This window comes from Mixophyes fleayi, chromosome 2, assembly GCF_038048845.1.
Source record: "Mixophyes fleayi isolate aMixFle1 chromosome 2, aMixFle1.hap1, whole genome shotgun sequence".
Taxonomy (NCBI): Eukaryota; Metazoa; Chordata; class Amphibia; order Anura; family Limnodynastidae; genus Mixophyes; species Mixophyes fleayi.
In genome coordinates, this window is record NC_134403.1 from 74279235 (window position 1) to 74306031 (window position 26797).

The 26797-nt window shown below is 41.7% G+C and overlaps 1 protein-coding gene across 3 annotated transcripts in view; it reads left to right on the forward strand.

Moving 5' to 3' along the window:
• The window catches only part of LOC142141131 (ATP-dependent 6-phosphofructokinase, muscle type-like), an 86024-nt gene extending 72584 nt beyond the window's left edge, over positions 1-13440 (forward strand). For all 3 annotated transcript variants that reach the window (XM_075199280.1, XM_075199279.1, XM_075199281.1), the window contains 6 exons: positions 75-239; positions 1909-1970; positions 9856-9967; positions 10101-10200; positions 10344-10449; positions 11516-13440. In XM_075199280.1, coding sequence (XP_075055381.1) covers positions 75-239; positions 1909-1970; positions 9856-9967; positions 10101-10200; positions 10344-10449; positions 11516-11660 — 690 coding nt within the window. In that variant the 3' untranslated portion in view covers positions 11661-13440. The remainder of the gene's footprint in view (positions 1-74; positions 240-1908; positions 1971-9855; positions 9968-10100; positions 10201-10343; positions 10450-11515) is intronic.
• Positions 13441-26797: the final 13357 nt, after the last annotated feature.

Here is a 26797-nt window from a genome sequence, read left to right on the forward strand (position 1 = left end):
CACTTCAGTTGGAATATTTTACTGTAAAAAATATTTTCCAGCAGTATAAATAGATTTGTCTTTTGCGTTTGTAGACATGTGACCGAATCAAGCAGTCCGCTGCTGGGACGAAGAGGAGAGTGTTCATCATTGAGACTATGGGAGGTTACTGTGGATATTTAGCTACCATGTCCGGCTTTGCTGCAGGCGCAGATGCTGCTTACATTTATGAAGAGCCGTTTTCTATACATGATTTGCAGGTAAACTTAAGAAGATCACATGACAAATATTTATAACCTGTTTGTTGTCAAAATGACATCTGGTTTAGGTTTTGCACTTGAAGTCCCAAATTCCTGTATGTCTCAGAAGTAAGCGTTCTCTTTCTGCATGTAGCAGCTCATTTAATTCTTTCACAGACCCAAGAATCCTGTACCAAATAATAGATGAGTGATTAAAGGAGTTCAGGGGGGAAAAAAATCATACATACCTTGGATACGCCATTTGCTAGATCTGCCAGATTCCCTTATGGCTCTGATGATACCACCCCTCAGTGGCCAAGGATGATTTTGTTTTGATTTTTTTCTTAACTATTTAACTCCACCCAAAATTATTTTGGGTGGAGTTAACCTTTTAATCACTAAATAAAATAGTTTATAGTTACCTCTAATAGTTGGTATACATAATTTTATGTGTCACCTTTAAGTGAAATATATAACTAGAGAACATTCACATAACCTGGTTCTCCTAAAAATGATAGCAACCCCCTCAAAATTATGTTTCATTCTCTCGATTAATCCAAAACTGCCACCACCAGAATTTGATTTTAAAGTGGATCCTTTGTTGGCATTTTCGGTTGCTCCCTTGTCTGAGTCCCATCACAATTCTTATCCCACTACAGTTTAACTCAGTTTAATCAGTTATTGTTACCCAAATAGTCTCCTTATTTCAGTAGCATTTTCATAACCATGCTATCTAGCACAAAAAGTTGCTATGAACACAAAGGCATAATGTTATTAAATGAATATCATAGGCAAACCGAGGGGGGTTTCCTAGTGCCTGGAAACCCCCTCCCAGCCTGGGGTACTGTATGCTTGAGGTGACTGGACCCTGCCCCAATACCAGCCACTTTGCAGATTGAGTGCAGATTGTTTCTGTTTGCACTGTTCACAGCCATCTCTCCCCAACAAGTATTGAAAGCAGCAAGAACAGGTAGGAGAAAGCAGGACAGTCTGTCAACTGTTCTGACACACTCAATCAGGACTGTGTCCTAATTGTAGGGACAGTTGGGAGGTATGTCTCGCTTTACACGGCTCTGCTCGAAAAGGGAGACTGTGTGCCCCTAACAGTAGTGCACGCAGCATTGCCCATGTATATGATGGGGATAGGAAGAGTTTGAGAGCAGCCAAGCACTGTCTAAAATTATAGTCACGCCCCGAAGCATGCTGGCCACGCCCACTGGCGGTGTGGCATGGAAACCCCTCTCTACAAATCCTACGTTTGCCCCTGAATATATATACAGCTTAGGGCATTTGGTCAGTGCACCAAACGTTATTACCAGGCAGATTTAATCTTGTACTAGAGACATTCGATCTGGCTGAATATGACACCCCCTGCTATATAGCAGGATTCTGTCACTAGGAGAGAGCAGATGGTCAGGTGAGATTTTGCCTAGTAAACTGTATTCAGAGGCGGAACTAGTGAACTGTGGGCCTGGCTCCGACTCTCTGCATCTGCCATGCAGCGGGCCCCATTATCTCCATGGGCCCCGGTGCACAGCACCTGCCGCACCAATGGTAGTTCTGCCACTGAGTGTATTTGATAACAGTTATTTACAGCAGTTCATCTTTTATATTTGAAACCCTTATCATGTCATAACCACAACAGTAATGCATACTAAATGCAAACATTGATTGTTGTTTTTTTTGGCAGATGAATGTTGAACATCTTTCGGAAAAAATGAAGACAACAGTGAAAAGAGGTTTAATTTTAAGGTATGTTTTGTTTGATAACAAACATTATTCAAATAATCTAACTTTATTTAAAATAAAATAGTATGTAATAAAATTGTGTATGTGTCCTGGGATATCTGAAAACATTGTGCAAATTAGTAACAATTTAAAAACACAATAACATGAAACAGTACCAAAAGCAAACATGTCTAGAGCACTTCAAAGTTTCTAGAATACCCGGGGAGCAGGAGGTCATTTTATTGATGAAAAGGGCAAGCGCAAACACACTTAAAAATATTAAGCTGTTAAAAAACACACACATTCACCCTGGTGATTTCTGTAAATTTAGGTTAGTGTTGGACTGGGCATGAGGGGCCTTCTTAATAGCGTGTGCTAGAGGGGGATGGGCAGCCCTTACAGCATGAGACTAGCGCTTAACAACAGCACTTAAATAGAAATTTACAGTAACATTACTCATTTTCAGTGAAATATGTTAAGTTTAAAAGAAAAGAAGAAGGAACTGACCCATATTGTGTTGCTACAAGACATACAGCTTAATGAAGAAGAAAAAGTTTTTGTCCCGCAAGAGCATGGATCCTATTATAGATCAGGGGTGCTACAATGGGGTATATAGGAGTACAGATAAGGGTAATCCTATAGAAGTGGAAAAAGCCATTCTACTGCTGCACACCCTGTACTTGTGGTTATAAGTGGGTTTAAAGGCAGATATATGTGTTGCAGCAGTGTTACTGTGTGGCTATAAAACAGAATTGTTTATTGGGGATCACTTAAAATATCGAACACAACACAATCATACTTAATGTAATTCACCTACATGTTGACCCATGGAGAGGTTGACAGGATCTGTAAATATCACCATTAAGGTGCTGTTTATTGCTCCCGTCAGTGCAAAACAGTAGATGTAATGTGGGAGGACATTAGGAGGCAGTGGGGGTCCTCTTCTAGTAATTGTCTTTTATAACCACTACTTCAGAGAGTGCAGCAATATAAGGGGTGTGTTCATTCTTGTTCGGAAGGATGGACACTCCTCAAGATTAGAATAAAAGAAGGCAGCTGCAGGATCTGGCCCCTCCATCTGCTCTTTCTGCTGGACTGTGCCTGCCACCTGCCTATGAGGCTCTCATGGGTAGACAAACACAGTCTGGAAGAGAGAGACAGGGTCAAGAGAAAGGGGTCAGGATTTAGAGACACACTGTAAATAAAGTAAATTACAGCCAGGATGGAGGAGACTCTGGGCACAGCAGCACACTCTTTGTTATACCTCCCAACATTGCAGATGTCTGTATGGTGACATGGATATGTCTACTCTAAAAGGGTGCGTGGTTGTGTCACCTTATGGGCGTGTCCACATTGGATTGAGCTTCTGAAGTGCTAGGCCACCCCCTTCCTTAAAACACCCGGAGGCACCTGTTGAGCGGAAACATACCTTCTAACTTCTACTTGTTGGGACAAATTGGCACAGTCATGTAGAAATTGGGACAGTTGGGAGTTATGCTTTTTACGTGTGACAGCCCTGCCTGCATGCGTGTACAGTGATTGCTGCCTAAATCACTAGGTCAGTAACTTATATGATTTTGCAGCTATAACATTGCATAAACACTGTGTTATTAAAGTAATTCTATCGTTTTTCAAATAAGCATTGCATAGGCGATTGTATTGTGTTTCTAACGCACAAAGTGATTTATTTTAGCAGATGTAAATAGTCAACAATTCAATACATTATTATGTTATGATACATTACAGTACAGCCAATACCAAAAGTTACATACATACCGCTGCGCTAACCACGGGCACCCCTGGACAGTGATTCACCTTTGAATACTGTGATCAGTGAAGTCTGAGGGCCGTGGGGGTGCAGCTATGATTATATACAGTACAGTGTTACACAGTGAACAATAGAGATGACGTAGCTTGCTTCTATAGGTCCAGACAAGGGTGGTTCCAGGGTAAACAGGTCATAGGCTGATTCAATCTAAGGAATCCAAAGGTGGGGGTCGTCTCTCCAGGGGATATGCTCCAGTTACAATGAATTCATTAGCATTTCACATTCTGATATCACTCTGGCTATTTATTCCCTAACATCAATAACTAGAGTATGCAATATGCGATCTTTTCGGCGATGGAACCGGGCAGCTGCTGATGAATAGGGGATTGGTATGATATCAGACATGAAACATTTCCCATAACCTGAACCTTAGATAACACTAAAGTGTACATATAATCATAATATATAAACTAATAATAAACCAAATACTGTCTGCTCATAAATTACTGTGTAATGGATCCAATATGAATATGAATTACATAAATAACTAAATGTTGTCATGCGAGTGTGTGCGTGCGTATTTTACTGTGCGATCGCACCATGCCACGTGTTACGTGGTGTACGGATCGCAATGGCACGGCAAAACAATATTAACCAATATACTTTCGTTCATCCAATTATACGACTTCGACAGTGTGCTCTCCAGCTCTACTATACACTCAGATTCAAGCATTTGCACACAACACATAATAGATTCAGATGACATTATTACTGTTTTTTACAACAGTCTAAAGAATGTTTAATAATTTGTAAATAGCATATAATGGTTAGGCAAACGAAAATATATACAGTTATAAGTAAAATACTTAGGTTTCCAAATAAATCATTACTGAAGGATATGACAGAGATTTTTAATTTGTATATTACCTTTTTATTTAATTTTAGATTTACATAGAAATAACCTCAAACCTCAGCCTGGTAAGGTAATATCTAGATCCAGCATACAGAGCAAGAGAAGTGGTACTATACAGTCATTAAATACACATATATAACAATAAAACATACAGGGAGACAGTACTGAGCAGTTGTCCATACTTATAAAAATATTCCAAAAATAATAGCATAAGAGAAGTGGTATTGTGAAAACATAAGGATGAATGTGAAATGTTAACAACTGAATCCATCATTCTATAGATGAGCGAAGTTGGGCAATGTTCCAACGGTATAATCTTCAAGTTCCACTTTTGCTTCGCCATTCAACAGAATTCCATTCCATACTACACTAGTAAATCCGGTTTCTGGAATTTGCTGAAAATCTGTGATGAGGGGGCACATCTGTTGGAGGAACTTTTGGTGGATTAGAGTTAGGGTTAACCCTAATCTTAACCCTAATACCCCTAACCCCTAAAATAATACTTACATGACATAAACGACAGTGGGGTCCGTCCATCGCCGCTTGAAGACAAGTTGCGGTTTCTGATGACGTCATTTAGTACAGTTGGCAACAGAGCCAGTAGTCCCATCAAGTCATCTGCATCCTGATAAGTAGTTTTTTTGGCAGATCGCTGTAGTATCTAATCGGACTCCTCATGTCGTTTTCTTCGGAGTCAGGGTAGTCAGTACAGTTAATAGGTACTACACCGTTACTATTATCCTGCACTTGTCCCAATTTGAATATGGCTCAGCTCTCATCTGACACTGGGATTCAAAGCAGCAAACTGACTGCCTGTACTTACTCTGTTTTACAGCAGTGCTATCATCACAGCAACCACTCTGATAATTTTTTTACAGCAGCCTGCCTTTCTGGTTACAAATACAGATGTGACAGATTAATACTGTCAACAATGCAGGGGAGAGACTGGGTAGATTCAGGGTAACACATTTGGCTTCTATTTACTTTCCAGACCCAGGTATTACCAAGGATACTTGAGGTCCAGTGGGTGAAGGTTCATCAGCACTGCTCTCTGGAGAGGGTGGGGCCTACAGGTAGTGGGACCCATCTGGACCAATACGACACTGTACACATATTCATTTTACTCTCTGTGTTTGTTTAAAAAAATGCTCAATATGAGTGTGTCAAATCTCCAAGATGTATTATTATCAGCTTTGGATAGATAATATTACATTATAAATCCTTTCAAACATCATCTACTCATCAGGATGGCCATTGCCTTGATCTTGTTTTCTCTAGAGTATGCTCAGGTTCTTATTTCCTTAACACACCCTTCCCCCTCTCAGATCATCACCTTATCAGCTACACGCTCACCCCCACTTCTCTAACCTCTCTACTGTCTAAATCTACCAAGCCTCCTCATACCCGCAGAAATGTTAATTCTATTAATCTTAAACAATTTTCCACCTCTCTCCAACACCTTCTCTCCCCTATCTGTACATTCTCCTCCCCTGAGATGGCAGTACCTCATTTTCAGCAAACCTTAGCAACGGCCCTTGATCAAGTGGCTCCAGCGACACTACATACTACACGTCGACATCGATGTCAGCCGTGGCACACTACAGCAACGCAAAATCTTCAAAAACTTCCCGTAAAGCAGAACGTCACTGGCATAATTCTCGCACCTCTAATGACTTCTTCACAAATACTTCTATCTACCACTCCTATAGACATGCTCTGGACACTGCAAAACAAACATACTTCCAATCTCTTATCTATGCTCAGGCTTCTAACCCCAAACGCCTTTTTAACACTTTTAAATCTCTTCTCAATCCTCCCACCCCGAACCATCTGTCTACTATCCGTACCCAGGATCTTGCTTACTACTTCAAGGACAAGATTGATAAGATCAGAGTAGACATGGTATCCTCTTCCTCGACAAGCAATCGGCTCAATTCCTTCCCACTGCCCTCTGGCACCGTCTCTTCATTTCACCCCACAAATGAAGAGGAAATTTCTGCTCTCTTCTTATCTTTCTACTCCGGTTTTCTTGATCCTATTCCCTCGCAAATTGGTAGATCCCTGTCTCCTGTGCTCATTTCACCTCTAACTAAAATCTGTAATCTCTCGCTTTCTACTGGCATCTTTTCATCACTATACAAGCACACAGTGATTACTCCTATTCTAAAAAAACAAGATTCCAACCCAAACTCTCTCTCAAATTACCGTCCCATCTCTCAGCTGCCATGCCCCTCCAAGCTTCTAGAGAGACTTGCCTACACTCGCCTCACAAGCTTCCTTTCCGCAAACAACCTGTTGGATCCTCTTCAGTCTGGCATTCGTTCTCAACACTCCACAGAGACTGCGTTGACTAAGGTTGTCAATGATCTGATCACTGCTAAAACTAAACGCCATTACTCTTTCCTAATTTTCCTGCATCTCTCAGCTGCATTTGACACCGTTGACCACTCTCTTCTCATACAAACGCTGCAATCCCTAGGTCTTCAAGACACTGTTCTATCCTGGTTCTCATCCTACCTTTATAATCGCTCTTTCACTGTTAATTTCTCTGGGGCCACCTCTGCTCCACATCCTTTATCAGTTGGAGTACCGCAAGGCTCAGTGCTAGGTCCTCTGCTGTTCTCTATCTATACCGCTTTTCTTGGAAATCTAATAAGTTCCGTTGGATTTCAGTATCATCTCTACGCAGATTATACCCAAATTTATCTATCCTCTCCTGATCTCTCGACATCTGTGTTGTCCCGTGTAACTGACTGTCTTTCTGCCATTTCATCTTGGGTGTCCTCTCTCCAACTCAAACTTAATCTTTCTAAAGCAGAGTTAATAATATTTACACCCACCAACAAGAGCATACCTGATATTTATATTTCTCTTGATAACATGACCATAAATCCCATCCCACAAGCTCGCTGCCTAGGTGTAATCCTCGACTCACACCTTTCCTTTGTTCCCCACATTGACTCTATATCTAAATCATGTTATATACATCTAAAAGGCATTTCCACATTTCGCACATATCTGACACAAGACACTGCAAAAATCTTAATTCATGTACTTATCATCTCCCGCATTGACTATTGCAATTCCCTCCTTACTGGTCTTCCCCAAAACAGACTCAAACCCCTACAATCTATTTTGCACGCAACGGGAAAATTGATTTTTCTTGCAAATCGTTATTCCTCTGCTGAATCACTCTGTATGTCTCTACACTGGTTGACTGTTTTCTACAGAATCCCATATAAAATACTTTTACTAACCTACAAGGCCATCAACAAAGCTGCACCAACATACATCTCCTCTCTTGTCTCAAAATATCTACCAACTCGGCAACTCCGTTCTGCACAAGATCTGCGTCTCTCATCCAACCTCATTACATCCTCCCATTCCCGGTTACAGGACTTTTTTCAAGCTGCACCCACTCTATGGAATTCTCTCCGTCGCACAAGACTCTCCTCCGGTCTACAAACTTTCAAGCATTCTCTGAAAACCCACCTCTTCAGACAAGCTTATAATATTCCTCAACCACCCTCTTAACCTCACTACATTACCCTAATACCATCCGTTACACAATTTCACACAAGACAATTACCCCCTGACCAACATTGTTGTGTGACAGGATCATTTAGCTTATGAGTCACTTTTACCTTTGCAGTCTGGCTGGGCCGAAATGCAAAATGTAGACTTAACCTTGTTAAGGTAATTTTACCTCTCCATTATCAAGTCCCTTCAGATATCAGTGAGATAAGATGCTGGTTAACCAGGAGATCAGTAATCAAGACACAGACATGCCAATGTCAAGATGTATACTGAACTGTGCTCGTTTATTAGTGGGTTACATTTATACATGAAAAAGCGTTTGATCTGGTTATAGGATAGAAACACATGATTGATATTTTCCTGAGTAAATATAAATCTTCTGACAAAGCTAGTTAGTTCTCTTCATGTCACTTTTATGGGTTCTTTATCTCATGGTTTCTTCTAATCATCTTTGCTGGTGCAAGTACTCCCAATGCCATCATTCGTGATCCCATGTCCTAGTACTCCCAATGCCATCATTCATTATCCCATGTCCTAGGCCTCCATCCAGGGTCTTTGAGATAGTTCAAGGCTGGAGCTGGTGATTACGCTGAATGTATTTTTAAGGCAAATACCAAGATTTTTAACTCCTTCACATATCATTATTACCATTATCGTTGAGGACCTAGAAATCCTTTTACAACCTCATGTATGAAACTCCCATTGTCCCATAGATTGTAAGCTTGCGAGCAGGGCCTTCTCACCTCTTTGTCCGTTTTACCAAGTTTGTTTATTAGTTTACTATGTTTGTCCCCAATTGTAAAGCGCTACGGAATATGTTGGTGCTATATTAATAAATGATGATGATGATGATGAAACATTAAGGGGTATGTTTATTATGTTGCGTTTCCGTAGAACCGCTGCTTCCCAGCACTTTGAAGGCATTTTTTAAAACGTCACTTTTATTAAAAGCAAAAACCCATCAAGTTTTGTCTTTTAATAAAATTGTCATTTGAAGAAAATGCCTTCAAAACACCGGGAAGCGGTTGTTCTATGGAACCGCCGCATTGTAAATATACCCCTAAGTCTCTTTCTTATGGCTTTATATATTACGCTGCAAAACAGCAATCTGACATACAGCAATGATCGCAGACAACAATTAACTAGCCCACCAAGTCTAATAGTCACAAATTTTCAAATATAGAAATAATATTTATTCCTCTTTTTACATAATAAATATATGCCTAGTCTGCTCACTAAAAACGTTGTTTTTTTTGTAACAGCACTGTTTTTAGAAATCAACAAAAGTTTCCTCACTCATTAGACTTTATTAGGGCAAAAATTATAAAAAAAAAGGTTTGCATTTGTGGTTTATTGATGTCCCAGAAATGGGTGTATCCGACTAAAACATTCTAACCAAACACTTAAATAATATCACAGTTAAATTGAAGACATATTATATTCTGTGTCTGGAGACCAGTATTGGTGAGCTCTGTCAGTAGTTTATCTGGGATCTCTCAGGCTCTGACCCTGACAATTACAGTCCCTCTAAGCATCAATATGACACATTTAATTTAAGAGATAGTAGTCTTCTCTCATATTTATTACAGGAAAGTCACATACAGTTTAATAGCACTTTTTAAATTGTACTAGTAATATGCATAGTTATATAATTAAATTGGGAAATTACAACTTTGTTTCTATTATTGTAGAAATGAAAGGTGCAGTGAAAACTACTCCACAGATTTTATATTTAATTTGTACTCCGAGGAAGGCAAAGGAATCTTTGACTGCAGGAAAAATGTTCTTGGTCACATGCAACAGGTAAGAAATGTTTCCTATATATTTAGAGTGTGCATCTTATCCTGATCCACTTTTGCAGTGATATAGTCAGGAACGCCATTAGCAACTGCCTGAAAACAGTGACTTCCTGTGACCGATATTTTCCTTGTTCCAGGGAGGTACCCCAACACCTTTTGATAGGAACTTTGGCACAAAAATGGGTGCAAAAGCTGTACTGTGGATGACCGGAAAAATAAAGGAATGTTCTAGACATGGTTAGTAAATCTTAGAAATATATCTAGATAGACACAAATATTTTGTGCTATGACAACAACTGTCTTTTTGTTTAAAAGTACATCTTGCCGAGTTCTATCCCACGTCAAAATGATGTTCAATGAAATGTTATCCTGTGTTGCAGGTCGTATATTTGCGAATACAGCAGAATCGGCCTGTTTGTTAGGAATGCGCAAGAGAAGTCTGGTTTTCCAGCCACTGGCGGAACTTAAAAATGAAACTGATTTTGAGTAAGTTTTTGCATACTTCTAGCATCAGACTGATATGTATTGTTACAATTAACCCTATAGATATGTGAACTTTGTTTTCTATAGAGGTGGATTCGATACCACATTTTTTCTGCCCTGCTTTGGTCAGAGGGTCACACAGCTCCTTCCAGTATATAACTCTGTCTGTGGCATCCTGTTGCCTCCATCCTCCACTTCACATCATGACACCACCCCTTCACATCTATTACTGTCCTCATGTCACATGATCACACAAGTGGACAGGTCGCTGCCTCACACAAGTCATACTTGCATTCTAGTGATCTCATTAGCTACTGCCCACTTCAAAACTGAGGAAATACCAGAAGAACTGAAACTTTGAATACAATACGCTGCACAGACCCTGGTCAAACTCATCTAAACAGGACTCCAACCCTATAGTTTTGTATTAGTCTAATGTTGGGTATTGATGTGTAAAATTATACTTATTATAGGACTTAGTTTCTATAATAGCACTAGTAAGTGTGTTTGCAGAGCTCTCCATTCAGTATTCAGACACCATTAATCAGCTATTGTTATCTCCTCTGAGACCCCCCTCTTGTTAATGTAATCAAGGCCTGATAATTCATTCACCATACCGTAGCTTGGAAAGTGATCATATGGCAAGGGATATGTCTGACAGAGTGTGACAACATTTGAGGTATGGCTGGTCTGGAAAATATAGAAAATGGCAGACACAACTGAACAGAAGGATAACGCTATTTCTAATGTATACATTGCTTTGTGTTAGGCACCACTGAGCACTGAAAATGTAAAACTTAAGCAATACTATGTATGTTTTTCATCAGGCTAGGCTGTAGAAATGTTGCAAATGCATGTTCATAAGTTATGTATTGGTACAAAAAAAAGTCTTATTTAGAATACATGCCTATTCGTTTGGTACACATAATAAAGGATAATATTAATAATAAGCAAAGAACAAACAGCTTGTTGGAGGGATTCCTGTATGACCAAATGAAACAGGGCCAAACTGTCTGATACGATATGCATATTGTATTTTACTGATATTTTATTTCCTCTTTGTTTCTAGCCATCGTCTACCCGTACAGCAATGGTGGTTGAAACTTCGCCCCATCCTCAAGATTCTGGCAAAATACAACATCACCCTGGACACAACTGAGGCAGCACATTTGGAACACATTACCAGAAAGAAATCTGTAGAATCCAATATCTAAGTTTGGAGAAGATAGTAATGATTCCAAGGGCCTCTCACTATCATGGCCAGGAATTTAAGTGTACCTGTTGCTTGTACACAGTGGACTTTGTGACCTGATACAAAATTCATAAATGTAGCCTGTCTGTTTTTGTGAAAACAGTGTCCTCACTGAGGTATGAGGCACTTCGAAGTACCTCACACCTCAGTGATGTCACAGGATCCTCCTGCACTGATAGGCTGTATTTTAATGAATATTGGATCAGCCCACAAATTGGTTGACCAGTGTATTTAAAGTTACAGTCTTACCATTTACAGTATTTTGCTCAGCATGCTAAGGCTTTTTATTGTGTAGTGTTGTGATTTCAAAATGTGCCCATTAGACCCTAAAACACAAAACAGTGTGCCAACAAAATCGCCTTTCTGGAATAACTAGTTGCACAATGGATCTTTGTTTGTTCCTAATCTGCTACTGGAAATTGGTTCAGAAATCGTACAGTTTTGAGAAAGTCATAGGATTAGATTTATTTTACTTTCTATTGTTCACGCTTGTTTCCCAACATACAGATCATTCAAGCAGACAAAAGTTCTACCTCTGATAAAAATCCAAGATTATGTTCATCCTACCTTGCAATAGCACATTTTAAATAACAACTTTCATTAATAAAGGTTGGATTTTTGCCACCATTTCACAATAAAATGTGATTATACCTTACACTGATAACACATAAGATGCCTTAGTAGCAATGTTTTGCAGGTAATCTTACTATCAACTGTTGGAGCGGGGTTATTAATTTACAGGAAAAATAAAGTAGCAAAGTTCCTAACTCTTATTGCATCTGATCTGTCACAAAGGCACAAAGTTACGTGACTAAATATTTCTCATAGGAATAAAACAGAATGCATTGGTTTGGGTAAGCTGAAAAATTTGGCTACATTTTAGATAAACTTTATAAGACACAAGTGTTAGAATGCAATCTTAACTATCGACCTTCAACAATCCCATGGCAAAGGTTTATTCAAAGTTTTTGTGTTTGCTTAAAGTTCCCAGTTGTTTGTTCTCTTTGGCAGAAACTCACAGGGAAAAGTGCAGCAAGCAATTGATGTTTGGTGGTATAAGGGGGGTATTCAATTGTTAGCGTTAACGGGAAAAAACGAGCGCTCAAAAAATATTACCGTTTATACGGTAATATTGCGTTTGAAAAGCGTTAATACGGTAGTTTACTCGCGGAATTTCAGCTCGCTGCTCGGGGAGCTGCGAGCTGAAATTCCGCGAGTAATTACCGTATTAACGCTAAGATTTTTTGAGCGCTCGTTTTTTCCCGTTAACGCTAACAATTGAATACCCCCATTATAGTTACTATAATTCTGTAATGCTGAAAAAAGACCTAAAGTTCAGCATGTGTAGCATAATAAATCAAGCATAGCTGGATATTTCCCTGCATCTCCATTGTCGTCTGCCTGTCCTAATCCTTTACCTGGTATTAGCAAGGGTCTGAGTTGTAGGATTAGTGTGTTTTCAGTGTATAGATGGAAATCTTTCTCTTATTCTATTACTGCTCATTCAAGTTTCATTTGTAGTTTAATCCAAAGTGCATTGAAAATAATACCAGTGAATTATTATTATTATTTCTTTTATTTATTAACATGAAAAGCATATGAAATCAATGTTATGTCTCTCTTTTTTCATGTACTAATCATAATGTAAACTCCATTAGTTATGGGAAGTGGGTGTTTCATTTATATGCAGTGCATGAATAAAAACACGGAAAAGGTTCAAAATACACTTTAATTTTCATGGCCTTCATCTTATTCTCTGCTGGAGTGTTAAAGTGTTGAAGCTTTATACAATATTACATGAAGTTCTATAAGAGAGAATAACTTGGTACCAAGGCAAACTTTACATGGTGTAAGACATCAGACATGATGGTAAATATTTGACAGTAGCATACAAAAATGTTGAAGCAATGACATAAAACATTGTATAGATGAGAATAAAACATTTTATCATTATAATTCTCAAAATGAAGAATGTTATCCTGAAAAATAAGCTTTACCAGGTGTTGTGAAACTACAAGTCCCAGCATACCCTTCCAGCAATAAGCTGCTATATATTGGCAAAGCATGCTGGGACTTGTAGTTTCACAACACCTGGATTGTCACAGGTTAGCCAACACTGTTATACATTATGTTAATATGTTTGTGTTCTATAGACAGGTAAACATGTCAAATGTTTTACTTATAATTGTCATTATTTAAAGGACTAGTCACATAATCATCCAATAGTGAGCAAATGTTAAACATTTTGTTTTTATTCAAAATGAATTCCACCAACTATTCCCTTCATCTGGACACACATTAACTGTACAATACAAATTCCAGCAGATGTGTCACAAATCACAAGACACTTTAATGTACAATTAAAGACTGTAGTATACTACAGTTTTTTCATACAAAGAAAAACAGAAAGGCAGCCAAATATTTTTTAGAAATTAATTATGTAGTTTATGTTATGACTGATGAGTATTCATTGGTTTGTTGCTCTTTTCTATTTCACTTCACAAAGTACAAGTAACAGGAGAAAGTCACATAAAGGCTCAATAATGCCATTGGATCCAGTGAGAATTGATTGGCTGCATTGTCCGCATGCAATTTATGGGCTAACTGGTTCCTAGTGAGTTCATAAATGGTATTCTCATGAATATTGGTTCAACTCACAGAATGTCTGTTTCCTCTGTGTTTAGGTGACAGGTGTACTTTAACTTTACCTGGCAATACAATCCAAAATGGGATGTACTCCTATAAGATATGATGAACATAATTTCCTTGTAAAAATTAAATGGCTAATTTCAGTTTAGTTTAACATTGTTTTCCTTAACATGGTGAAGATTCTGCCTGGCAACACATCCTCTAAGGTTTTTTATTTACTGTGACATCTCAACCCACAATTTTTTTTTTCATAATTAACAAAAACTAATTGAAATCTATGGCATCATAAATCCTCTTTTGGAGGGACTAAAAATCCTGTTTAGTTAGGGGAGTCCTTAGGTAATATTTCCAACACCCTTTGATCAGGGTGGGATTTGCAGAATCCAAAGGTAGACAAGCTGGGAGTCATTTGGGTCTTGAGATTGAATCTGAGAAGCCATGAGGATGTCCTTTGTTATTGTAGCTAGAGGGTTAGTGAAAATCTGCTGAATATCAGAATGTGAGTATTTTCATTTTCCCAATTTCCTTTTTGTTGGCCACTTTCTTGTCTTTCACCATGTAGAGCTATGAAACACATTAGGTATTATAGGTGTCACTTGAGAAATAATTTGTTATATGAGCTGTCCCCAGCCATGGCTGCAATTGATGGGGAGTCTTGCCGCTTACAGCAGTTTGCAATGCACAAGTTGTGCCAAAGTGCACTTTTAATGATTATCGGTTATAAAAGTTCAGAAACAGCCTTATTGTTCTGTAGATAGATCTTTGTCGCCCTCTAGTGGTTGATTTCTTATAGCTAAGGAATGGTGAGGCTGTAATTTGGTAGCAATAAAGCTCAATTCTAGCATGTCAGAGGATGGGCAGGTCATTGGAGCCGGATGTGTATATATTTGTTGATTATAGCTATTTAATGCTGGGGGTTTGGTTAAAAGCCTTTAAAGGCAAATATATTTCCCAGCTGCTGTACCAGCATTATCATGTCATTCAAAAACTTCAAGTTTGATTAAACACTTCTCACGCATCGCACCAGTTTAGTTCCATGGGGTTCATTGTGTTCATTGGTTTCCCTTGGTTACTGCTATCTGCGGTTCAGCCTGGCATTCCTCTCTCATCGGACGCCATCTTGCGTAGTGGTCTACTACCTCGGGAACCTTCAAACCTCTGGTCAGTGGTGATTGGATCAACTGCAGCCAGTTCCCTTTATAAGAGCCCTCCTCCGTTTAATGGGTGTCAGATCATCACGTCTCTCTACCTGATAGTTAGCATCTCCTCTGACTCCTGTTCAGCTACTCCCGTGGTTCCTGACATGTGGATGGTGCAGCTCACCGCTTCTCAGCAAACACCTGTGCAGCTCACCGCTTCTTAGCGTTTACCTGCACAGCTCACCGCTTCTCAGCAAACACCAGTGCAGCTCACCACTTACAAGCATTAGCTGTGCAGCTCACAGCTCCTCAGCATTACCTGTGCAGCTCACAGCATTACCTGTGCAGCTCACCGCTTCTCAGCATTACCTGTGCAGCTCACTGCTTCTCAGCATTACCTGTCCAGCTCACTGCTTCTCAGCATTACCTGTGCAGCTCACCGCTTCTCAGCATTACCTGTGCAACTCATTGCTTCTCAGCATTACCTGTGCAGCTCATCGCTTCTCAGCATTACCTGTGCAGCTCATCGCTTCCCAGCTTTACCACTGCAGAGCATTGCTCATCGTCGCTCCTGTTCCAGAGTTATAACACCTGTGTGGATCTCAGTGCTATTGCTCTCTGCAGCTAATCACTTCACCGCCTTATAGGTTCAGCTTATCTCACAAGTCAAAACCTGTGGCTTCACTGCAGAGCATCGCTCATCATCGGTCCTGTTCCAGAGTTATAACACTTGTGTATCTCGGTTCTCCAGCTCTCTGCAGTTCATCTCTTCACTACTACTTCCCGTCTGCCTTACAATTGCTTGGTGGCTCTGCGCGTTATCTGCTCTGCGCCCCCTAGAGGACTGCGACCTGCAGTTGAGAGCAGCGAAGACCATATTCCCTTGCGGGAATTCCTGTCGAATACCTCTCCTCCGTTGGACTCTGCAACTCTCTATGGTTAAGCTGTCACTCGAGCAGAGATCAAGATCATTCCCGTTATCCGGCTTTCGTGACAGTTTGATCTGACCCTTAGGAATGTATCCTGATTGGAAACCATTGGCCAAAGACTTGTTGCAACATTTGGTGGGTCGTTTAGAACGCCAGGATGCCACTCAAATATAGACTCTCCAATGCCTTCAAGCTTTAGCATCACTTCTGGACTCACTACAGACATCATTACCCGCTCATCCTGTTGTTACTTGAGCCGAGGACGAGACCACGGTGTCACGGCAATAGGGTTTCTGGGATCCGTCTAGGGACTAGCTGTGGCAGGAGTGTAGTGGAAACTGGGAGGCCGAATGAATGTCTTGCTCATAGAGCTTGCTTGAGTCATGTATACAGGATGTTAGGAGAAGGAACCATACAGAAGACAACTGCTGGAATCAGTACACAAGCAGGTGCAAAGAAGGTGAATCCACACGAGGAATAACTGACCAAGGTATTTATTTCAGCAGGTAGAATAAAGCTGAATTCACACAAATGGTTAATGGTTTGTAAATCATATAACAGCAACAGATGAAGTTGAACTCACAGAGAAGTCCATAGCACAGCAGCAGGTTGAGGCTGAATTCACTCAGAGGTAATGGTGGAGATCTGTGACCATCAGGAGGATAGAAACAGCAATCCGGATGAAGCTGAATACACATGAAGGGTGGAGCTCTGTAAACAACAGGCAGGTTGGAACAGCAAAACAACAGCATCTGTAGATCAGGAAGTAGGAAAGTTTTGCACTGGCAATTTGCTGAGTGGAGGAGGAGACTCTTATAGAAGCCAGTTGGCGGATGAGATCAGGTGTTTAGACTCGGCAGAATGTTTAACAAATGTCTCACCCAAGATGGCAGCCTCCAGAACGGCAGACAGAAGTCACGCTTGTTCCAGGACAGAATGCTGCATACGACCAGGAGGGAGATGCACGGTGATATGGTACCGCCGAGTGGTGTAAACAGAGCTAAGACCCCGATTCGTGACACGCGGTTCCTGCTAGTTCTTCCTCCTCCTTGTGGTTGCCAACTCCTTAAAAATTTAATGGTGAGCCCTGGGATTGTCGAGGATTCTTGAATCAATGCTCAATCGAATTTGAGCTTTTTCCTCAGAATTTTTCTACAGACCGCTCTAAAGTCACTTATATTATATCTCTCTTGTCAGGACAAGCTCTTGCCTGGGCTTCGCCTCTTTGGGAGAGAAATGATTCCTTTCTGCAAGATGTTGCTGCCTTCATGGCCGCATTCAAGATTTTTTTTTTATGAACCAGGCCATGTCTCTTCGGCCGCCTCAAGTTTTCTCAGACTGCGTCAGGGTTCCAAAACTCTTACCCAATATGTGATCCAATTCAGAACTTTGTCATCGGAACTTCAATGGAACAATGAGGCCTTAGTGGTCACCTTCTGACAAGGCCTTGCTGAACGAGTCAAAGATGTATTGGCACCCCAGGAGTTATCCTCTACACTTGAGGCTCTTATCTCATTATATCACAAGGTGGATATCCGTTATCGAGAAAGAGCATCTGAAAGGGAATCTCCGCAATGGATTGTCAACAAACCTTCTCGTACCTTGCCTCCAAGTTCCTCTGATGAGCCGATGCAATTGGGTCGAGCCAAGCTGTCTCCTAAGGAGAGACCAAGAAGAATCTCAAACAAATTATGTATTTACTGTGGTGAACCTGGGCATCTACTTGCTTCCTGCTCCAAACGGCAAGGAAATGCCAAACCCTAACTTGTGACCGGGGAGTCAGGTTAGGGACGTTTAAATCCTCTCCGAATATCAGTTCATCTTCTATTTGTGCCATACCCATAATTCTCCATGGACCATTGGTTCCAAACTGTTATCAGCATTACTGGACTCTGAGGCAGCTGGGAACTTTATTTTCTACTCCGTGTTCAAATCCTTGTCACTGCCCACCTGTCCATTAGCCACACCTGTGGTCATTACCGCTATTGATGGAAGTCAGATTCCTAAAGGGAAGATTCTATGCTGGACGGAACCTTTGTCCCTACAGATTGGTGCGTTACATTTTGAGAAAATTTATTTTTATGTATTGGCATGCGCCACCAGTCCCATCATTTTGGGTCTTACGTGGTTACGGCTCAAATCGATATTGTCTTGGAGCCCTTCTTACCATTCCAACTGCCTGCTACAAGTGAAACCTCTTCTCAATGTGACATCTCTCTCCACGACTGCCAAAACATTGCTTCCATCCCAGTATCAATCATTTGCAGACGTATTTAATAAACGAAAATCTGAATTACTACCTCCTCACCGCATTTGGGACTGTACTATTGAGATTCTTCCTGGTAAAATGCCACCCAAGGGTCGTGTATTTCCTTTATCTGTTTCAAAAACGCTAGCCATGTCAGATTATTTGAAAGAAAACCTTTCTCATCATCGGTCCTGTTCTGGGTTATAACACCTTTGTGGATCTTAGTGCTCCAGCTCTCTGCAGTTCATCTCTTCACTACTACTTTCCTTCTACCTTAGTTGCTTGGTGGTTCTGCGCGTTATCTGCTCTGCGCCCCTAGAGGACTGTGACCTGCAGTTGAGAGCAGCTAAACCCATATTCCCCTGCGGAAATTCCTGGCGAATACTTCTCCTCCCTTAGACTCCGCACCTCTCTGAGGGTAAGCTGTCACTTGAGCAGAGGTCAAGACCATTCCCATTATCTGGCTTTCATGACAACACTGGATTGTTGGGCAGCTATAGCCATGATTTGGTCCAAACAGCAGGTCACCCCACATGTGAGGCAGGTGGAGATGAGCCTTATTTGATGACATTCTTCTCTCTTCTCGTACACCAAGCCACCAATCCCCAGGGGCCAGTGCAGCTAGAGCCAGGTATTGCTGCCAATTGTCATGGTGAGACGTCAGCACTAGTAGGTCCAAATGCCTCTTGCTAACCGGGTTGTGGGTGCATGTATGACACGATGACTGTGTCTTCCCATCACAGAGTGTAAGAGAGGTCTCCCAAGCATGTCCCTGTATTGAGTAAGGCAGGATGACGTAGATTGGCAAGGGCTGCTTAGGCCTGAAGGGTGAAGTTTCACAAGGTGGGAAGATCACCCGGGCTATGTAGAAATTAATTTTCACACAACTACGACTGACCAGACTTGCACCCCACATTTTCATAAGGTGGGATTATACTAGAGATTGCAACAGATTCAGTCAGCTGTCAGTCGGAGCAAAGCTCTGATGCATCCTCCATCTTTTCGCATCTTAAGCCACCCCTCCCTGGCTTGGTTTTATTATTATTCTAAATTACTTTTGAAGAACACAGTGTACACATGTTGTAAAACAAGCAGCATAATAGGGGGAAACAGCATGGAGAACAAACAACCTGTACTAGGACCCTGAACCTGTACACATACAGAGACACATATCATTAGTATCTGTACCTTGAACACCAGAGAAATTTGTTATGTTCCTACTGTAAAAATAAATATTGATAATGCACAATGAAACCATAATACTGTAGTAAGATGTATTTTAATATTTTGAATGTTTTGCACTACCTTACATTTTAAAAACTCAGCAAAACACACATATGTAACATAAACATAACTTAATACATATAGTATATAGCAGCCCCACAGTGTGTCATATGGAAGAGACCAGCAATGTACTTGAAGCACTGCTAAATCACAAATTAATTTTTTTCTGATGGTAAATATGAAGGCAAACCACATTTTCAGTATTACCCTGGGTTCCTGTCACGAGCCGCGGCGGTCCTCACAGCCGCCACGGCTCGCTTACTGTGCCCTCTGGCGTCCCGGCCGTCACCTTGATGACCGGAACGTCATTTCCGGATCCTGGCCGACCATTGCCAAGGAAGCTTCTTGTCCTGCGCTGCGTCCCGGCAGCGGAGGAAGCCGGGCGCGCACATGCAGCAGGGTAAAACCTGTGGCTTGATTAAACAAGCCTTGCACTAGTCTGTGGGCTAATTTATGTGGTGTTCAATTAATTATGCAGGGGGCTGTGAGTGATTCAGAGCTAGGCTCTGATTGGTGGCCACTAGTATTTAAGGCAGTGAGGTCTGCAGCCTCACTGCCGGCTATAGCTTACTGTCACAAGTTCTGCTGACCTGCTCTGCTCCTTGTTCCTGTCCTGTGGATACTCTGTTGGATTGCCTGTGTATGACCACTTGCCTGGATTTGGACCTTGCCTGTTGTCTCCTGTGACCCTGACCCTTTTGGCTTGTACCTAGCCCGTGACCCCGACCCCTGGCTATCATTTTGATTACTCGTTGCTTTCTTCCAGTCTCCTGGCCCACCGCTGTGGTCCTGTATTACCAACCCACACTACACCTGGAGCTAAGTCCAGGGGGCATCCAAGTACCGGTGAGCGCATCTAGCTCTAAGGGAAAGGCGGCTGCTAAAGGTGAAACCTCCGTCATCAGTTCTGTGGGTTGGTGATTAGGGCCAGCAGCCCTAACAATTCCTCTGCAGCTCTGTTAAAAAGTAAATTATTATCTGGTCAATCCATTAGACAGTTGAATCATGTCCCACATCTTTATGAGTGTCCTGATGGGATTGCATATAGGTTCAAAATCATCTTATTTTGGCATTTTAGTTACAGTGATATCACTGACCCTGATCAATATATATTTATAAATATTATTCAGCTCTGTAATAAACAACGTTTAACATATAATAATGACAAATAGTAGTTTTATTTACTTAGTATTGATCATTCTTGATGTAGGGTCCCCAAATTTACTTTGTGTAAGGAGTACCATTTTGCAAATATTGCTCCCATCTAATGGGATTAGATTATACACGATACATTTATTTGATGCAGGTGTCACAAACATCTGAAATCAGTGAATAGGTGTATCCTTACACATCTTAAAATGTCCAGGAGGAAAAGAATGTGGTTTGAGATCTATAAGAGTAAAATAGACCCTGGCAGCTGATAGGTTATTATTCCCTCCTTATCTAATTAAATTATAGATTATCACTATTAATTTTAAAACAATTTAACACACACACACACACTCGATTTTAATTTTCAGTAACACATTCTACACCAGTCAAATGAATACCACATGTAATTTGTCCTTTATCAGTCTAGAAGTAGTATTTCTATCAAGTGTATTGTTATTTTAAAAGATTTTAATCAATTGTAGGAAACAGAGTAAAGATATTTCACCAAAAATTCACATTTTCGCTTTAATGCATAAACCATATTCTGTTGTACATGAGGCTGACCACAAAAGGGGTTATTCTAGAAAAATAGAGGAATCTGAAAATGTACTTAAAAAATGTTTTACCTAGCACATTATAGAAAATGATAGTAATAATCTGATTAGTTATCAGCAACATCTCCACTTTTCCTTTTAGAAAGTTTGATAAATCTACTCCATATAGTGAGAAATAGTGGCCATATTTCAAATACTCCATTATGACACATATCTAAGGTATAGTGGGTTATAAAGTAAAATTGGTTCTATCAATGGTGCTCACAACGCTCACATTTTGCCTTCAACTCGTCACAAAACAAGCAAGTTATTTCTTGTTGGGAAAAAGTGCGCTTGTACAGTTTTGCTTCTAAAAGTAGACATGGCTATATTTAAATGTTTCTCAAATGTGGCGGACCGAGAGCCAGTGTCTACCAAAAAAGGTGTCCCATGTTTTCTTCTGTAATGTAATGGACTAAAGATTATTAGAACAAAGCATGGCTCATTAATACAACCCCACCAGCAACATCTTTGCAGGCAGGCCACAGCTTCTTTAACATTCATTGGAAACAAATCTAATGTGGAAAAGCTTTATTTTCCTGTATATTTATGTTTATGAAATACTTTTCAATGCTCTTATGGGCAAAATCACCCCTTTCACAGTTCAACAACATTTAAACTATTTCCCTTTGTTTTAACGCTTCTTAATCCCAACATTTTTCAATACAGTCTCCACCATGCTTCTTGCTTGCTTGCTTTGACTGGTCCCCCTGCAACATCTCTGACCTCCTGCGCCGCATCCCGGCATCTAGGGCAGCCGGGCACGTGCACATTCCTCATTTAATTATAGCCAGCTGGGCTAAGTATTCCCTGCTGTGCAAGGGCACCGTTCATTGGCTCTTGCTTGTTTATTAGGCAGCAAGGGACAAGCCCCTACTGCCGGTTATAGTTCCTGCTTTATTGCTGTCTAGCCTGCTGTGTTCCTGGTTGCTGTTACCTTTGGATAGATTCTTGTTGCCGACCTTTTGCCTGTCTACTGACCTCGTTTGTTTGCCTGTGCCCTTTGGACCTTTCTGCCTGGATTCCTACGCTGCCGATTTGCCTGTGACCCCTGACCCTGGTTCGTGTATTGGATATTCTGTCTGCTGCCGGCCTCGACTCTTGCCTGGACCTCATTCTGCTATTGCTCCTACCTTCTATCGCTGGGTTCTCCCCAGTCTGCACACAATTCACGACCCTCAGCTGTCTGCTGCCAAGTCTGTCCCCACCACTAGGGGCTCCAGCGAAAACCAGACTTCTGAGCAGACTCCGGGTTTTGTGTTGCTGGCTGTGGGGGTTCCTAACATTGGGGGTTCCTAACACAGACTGACAGAGGGTCGTGAAGTGTGTACCGGCTGGGGAGAACCCAGGTAAGCGAAGTGAAGTCGAGGCAAGGGTCAAGGGCCGGCAGCAGATAGCAATTCTAATAAACAGGCCACGTCAAGGGTCACGAGCAGACAGGAAGGTCGGTAAACATGCCAGAGGTCGGGGTCACAAGAAACACTGGCAGGGTCCAAATCCAGGCAAGGGGTCATACACGGGCAATCCAACAAGATATCCAAAGGACAGGAGCAAGGAGCATAGCAGGTCAGCAGACTGGAAACAGAAGCTATAACCGGCAGTGAGGCAGCAGACCTCACTGCATTAAGTACACAGATGGACCAATCAGGGCTTGCCCCTGGATTGTGCACACTTGCAGGCTAATTGCCTGCTATACTAAACACCAATCAGGGCTTGGCCCTGGCATGCACACTTGCAGGCTAATGCCTGCTAATTCAGCCCACAGGCTGAATCTAATTGTTTTTACAAGATGCGCGTGCGCGCCCGGCTGCCGGGACGCCGCGCTGAAGAAACGGGAGTTGGGAAGAAGTGACGTCCCGGTCGTCATGTTGATGGCCAGGATGCCGGGGATTACAGGAAGCTCGTGACAGTACTCCCCCCTTGAGGAGGGGTTAAGGAACCCCGACACCCAGGTTTCCTAGGAAAAATGTTTAAAAATTCCTCCACTGCACTAGGAAGTGCACCTAACCCTGCACTTTTTTAGAGTCGAGGATCTTCTTGATAACGTATTTTTGTGGTTTGTTCGTATTTCTCACAGGCAAACTTGAAGGCTGGGTTTGATTTGGATATAGTACAGGCTTAAATAGAGAACAATGAAATGTGTTGGGGATCCTCAACGACCCAGGAATTTTTCACCTAAATGCAACAGAATTAACCTGCTTGATGATGAGAAACGGACCGATGAACTTAGGGCCCAACTTCCTGCAAGGTTGTCTGAGCCTAATATTTTTAGTAGAAAGCCACACTTTCTGGCCCAATTTGAAGGAGCAGGTGGTCCGAATTTTTTTGGGCAGAAAATGAGGCCCGTCTTAAGGAGGATTGTACTTTTTTCCAGATGACCTTGAGATCCGCGGCCGTGGAACGAATCTCCGGAATACAAGCAGATTTGAGGGAATATAAGAATTGGACCTGGGATGAAAACCAAAGTTACAATAGAACGGAGAGGTTTGAGTAGATGAATGGGACGAGTTATTGTAAGCAAAACTCTGCCCAGGGTAACAAGGAAGACCAGTTGTCATGAAATTCCGAAGTATAACACCGAAAGAACTGTTCTAATGACTGGTTAACCCTTTCAGTTTGCCCATTAGACTGAGGGTGGTATGCAGATGACAGACTAATCTTGATTCCGAGAAGGGTACAAAAAGATTTCCAGAATTGTGCAATAAACTGGGAACCACGATCAGAAACTATATCAGTAGGGAGTCCATGGAGACGGAAAATATGTTGGAATAGGACGGCCAAATCCCGAGCGGTAGGAAGTCTGGTTAGCGGTATAAAGTGTGACATTTTGCTAAACCGTTCTACCACGACCCAAATGGTATTGTGTCCTGCAGAGGGTGGCAGATCGACTATAAAGTCCATGGACAAGTGTGTCCAAGGTTTTGCAGGAATGGCCAATGGAACCAACTGGCCTACTGGACGAGTCCTGGGGATTTTATTCCTGGCACAAACCTTGCACGAGAGGACATGACTTTTGATGTCAGCAGACAATGATGGCCACCAGACAGTATGGGAAAGGATTTCTATCGTCTTCTGAATCCCAGGATGTCCAGCAGTCCTACTATTATGCGCCTCTGCAAGAACCGCCTTCCTTAAATGGACTGGAACAAATAGACATCGCTCCGGAGTAATATCAGGGGCTAATTTTTGAAATCTCTGAAGTGTGATACTCAGGTCTTGGGTTAATCCAGCATGGATTATGGAAGGTGGAATAATAGGCTCTGGGTTTGTAACTGGAACGTGGTGTGCCAAGAAGCTTCTGGACAGAGCATCTGCCCGGACATTTTTAGAACCTGGTCGGTAGGTGATCACGAAATTAAAATGGGTAAAGAACAACGACCAACGGGCCTGTCTGGAATTTAGGCGTTTGACCGATTGAATATATTGTAAGTTCTTGTGGTCTGTAATAACGGAGATCTGATGTGAAGCACCCTCCAGCCAATGCCGCCACTCCTCGAAGGCCCATTTAATTGCCAATAGTTCCCTATTACCGACATCGTAGTTGGCTTCTGCTGAAGAGAACTTACAGGAGAAATAGGCACATGAATGTAGACAATGAGTATGAAGATCCTTCTGTGATAGGATAGCACCGGCACCAACGTCAGAGGCGTCGACCTCAAGAACAAGTGCTTTAGTTGGATCCGGGTGTCTAAGGACCTGAGCGGACACAAAGGCTTTTTTCAAGATTTCAAATGAGGCTACTGCTTTGGGCGACCAATTAGTTGGATCCATTCATTTGCGAGTCAGGGCGACAATTGGAGCCACAATGTCAGCAAAGCCACGAATGAAGCTTCTATAGTAGTTGGCGAAGCCCAGGAACTTCTGCACCGCCTTAAGATTGTTTGGTTGCACCCAATCCAAGATAGCTTGAACCTTAGTTGGATCCATGGAGAATCCCTCAGAAGAGATTACGTAACCCAGAAAGGATACCTTCTGCACCTCAAACTCACATTTTTCTAGTTTGGCGTAAAGGTGGTTTTCTCGCAATTTCTGTAGAACCTGTTTGATGTGACCCTGATGTACGGATAAGGATTTAGAATAGATGAGGATATCATCTAAATAGACGACCACGAAACAATCAAGGAACTCCCGAAGAACTTCATTAATCAGGTCCTGGAATACTGCAGGTGCGTTGCTAAGACCAAACGGCATGACCAGATACTCGTAGTGGCCAGAGTGCGTATTGAATGCCGTCTTCCATTCATCTCCTTCTTTGATACGGATGAGGTTATACGCTCCACGAAGATCGATTTTGGTGAAGACTGTAGCACCTCTTAATTGATCGAATAATACAGAGATGAGAGGAATGGGATAGGTGTTCTTGACTGTAATGAGATTCAGTCCTCGGTAGTCAATACAGGGTCTTAGTCCTCCGTCTTTTTTGGATACAAAGAAGCATCCCGCTCCGACTGGAGATTTAGATGGCCTGATGAAGCCTTTCTCCAGGTTTTCATCAATGTATTCCTGCATGGATTTGGTCTCTGGACGAGAGGGAGTACCAGGAATAAGCTTGATGGCACAGTCGAAGTAACGGTGCGATGGTAAGGTGTCAGCAGCCTTTTTGTAAAACACATCCCAGAACTCATGATATTGTGAGGGAAGCTGCTCCGGAATAGACTGAATCACACGCAGAGGCAGAGTCAAGCAAGACTGTGTACAATAAGAGCTCCACTGGACAATTTCTCCTTTCACCCAATCCACGACAGGGTTATGGTGGGAAAGCCAAGGGTAGCCCAGGATCAAGGGAACCGACGGACAGTCGATAAGGAAGAAGGTTATGAACTCTGAATGGAGAGCTCCAATGTTCAAATGTAGTAGCGGGGTCTCCCAGGTAATCTTGCCACCAGGCAATGGACTCCCATCTAAGCCACATACAGTAATGGCAGATTTGAGCTTTACCATCGGAATTCCAGCAGAGCGGGCAAACCCGATGTCGAGGAAGTTGCCTGCAGCTCCACTGTCAATGAACGGCGACAGGGCCACAGAACCGGCACCGAACGTGAGTTGTGCAGGAATCGATACAGCATTCTTTGGGGAAACAATTTGCAGACCTAGGTGAACTTTCC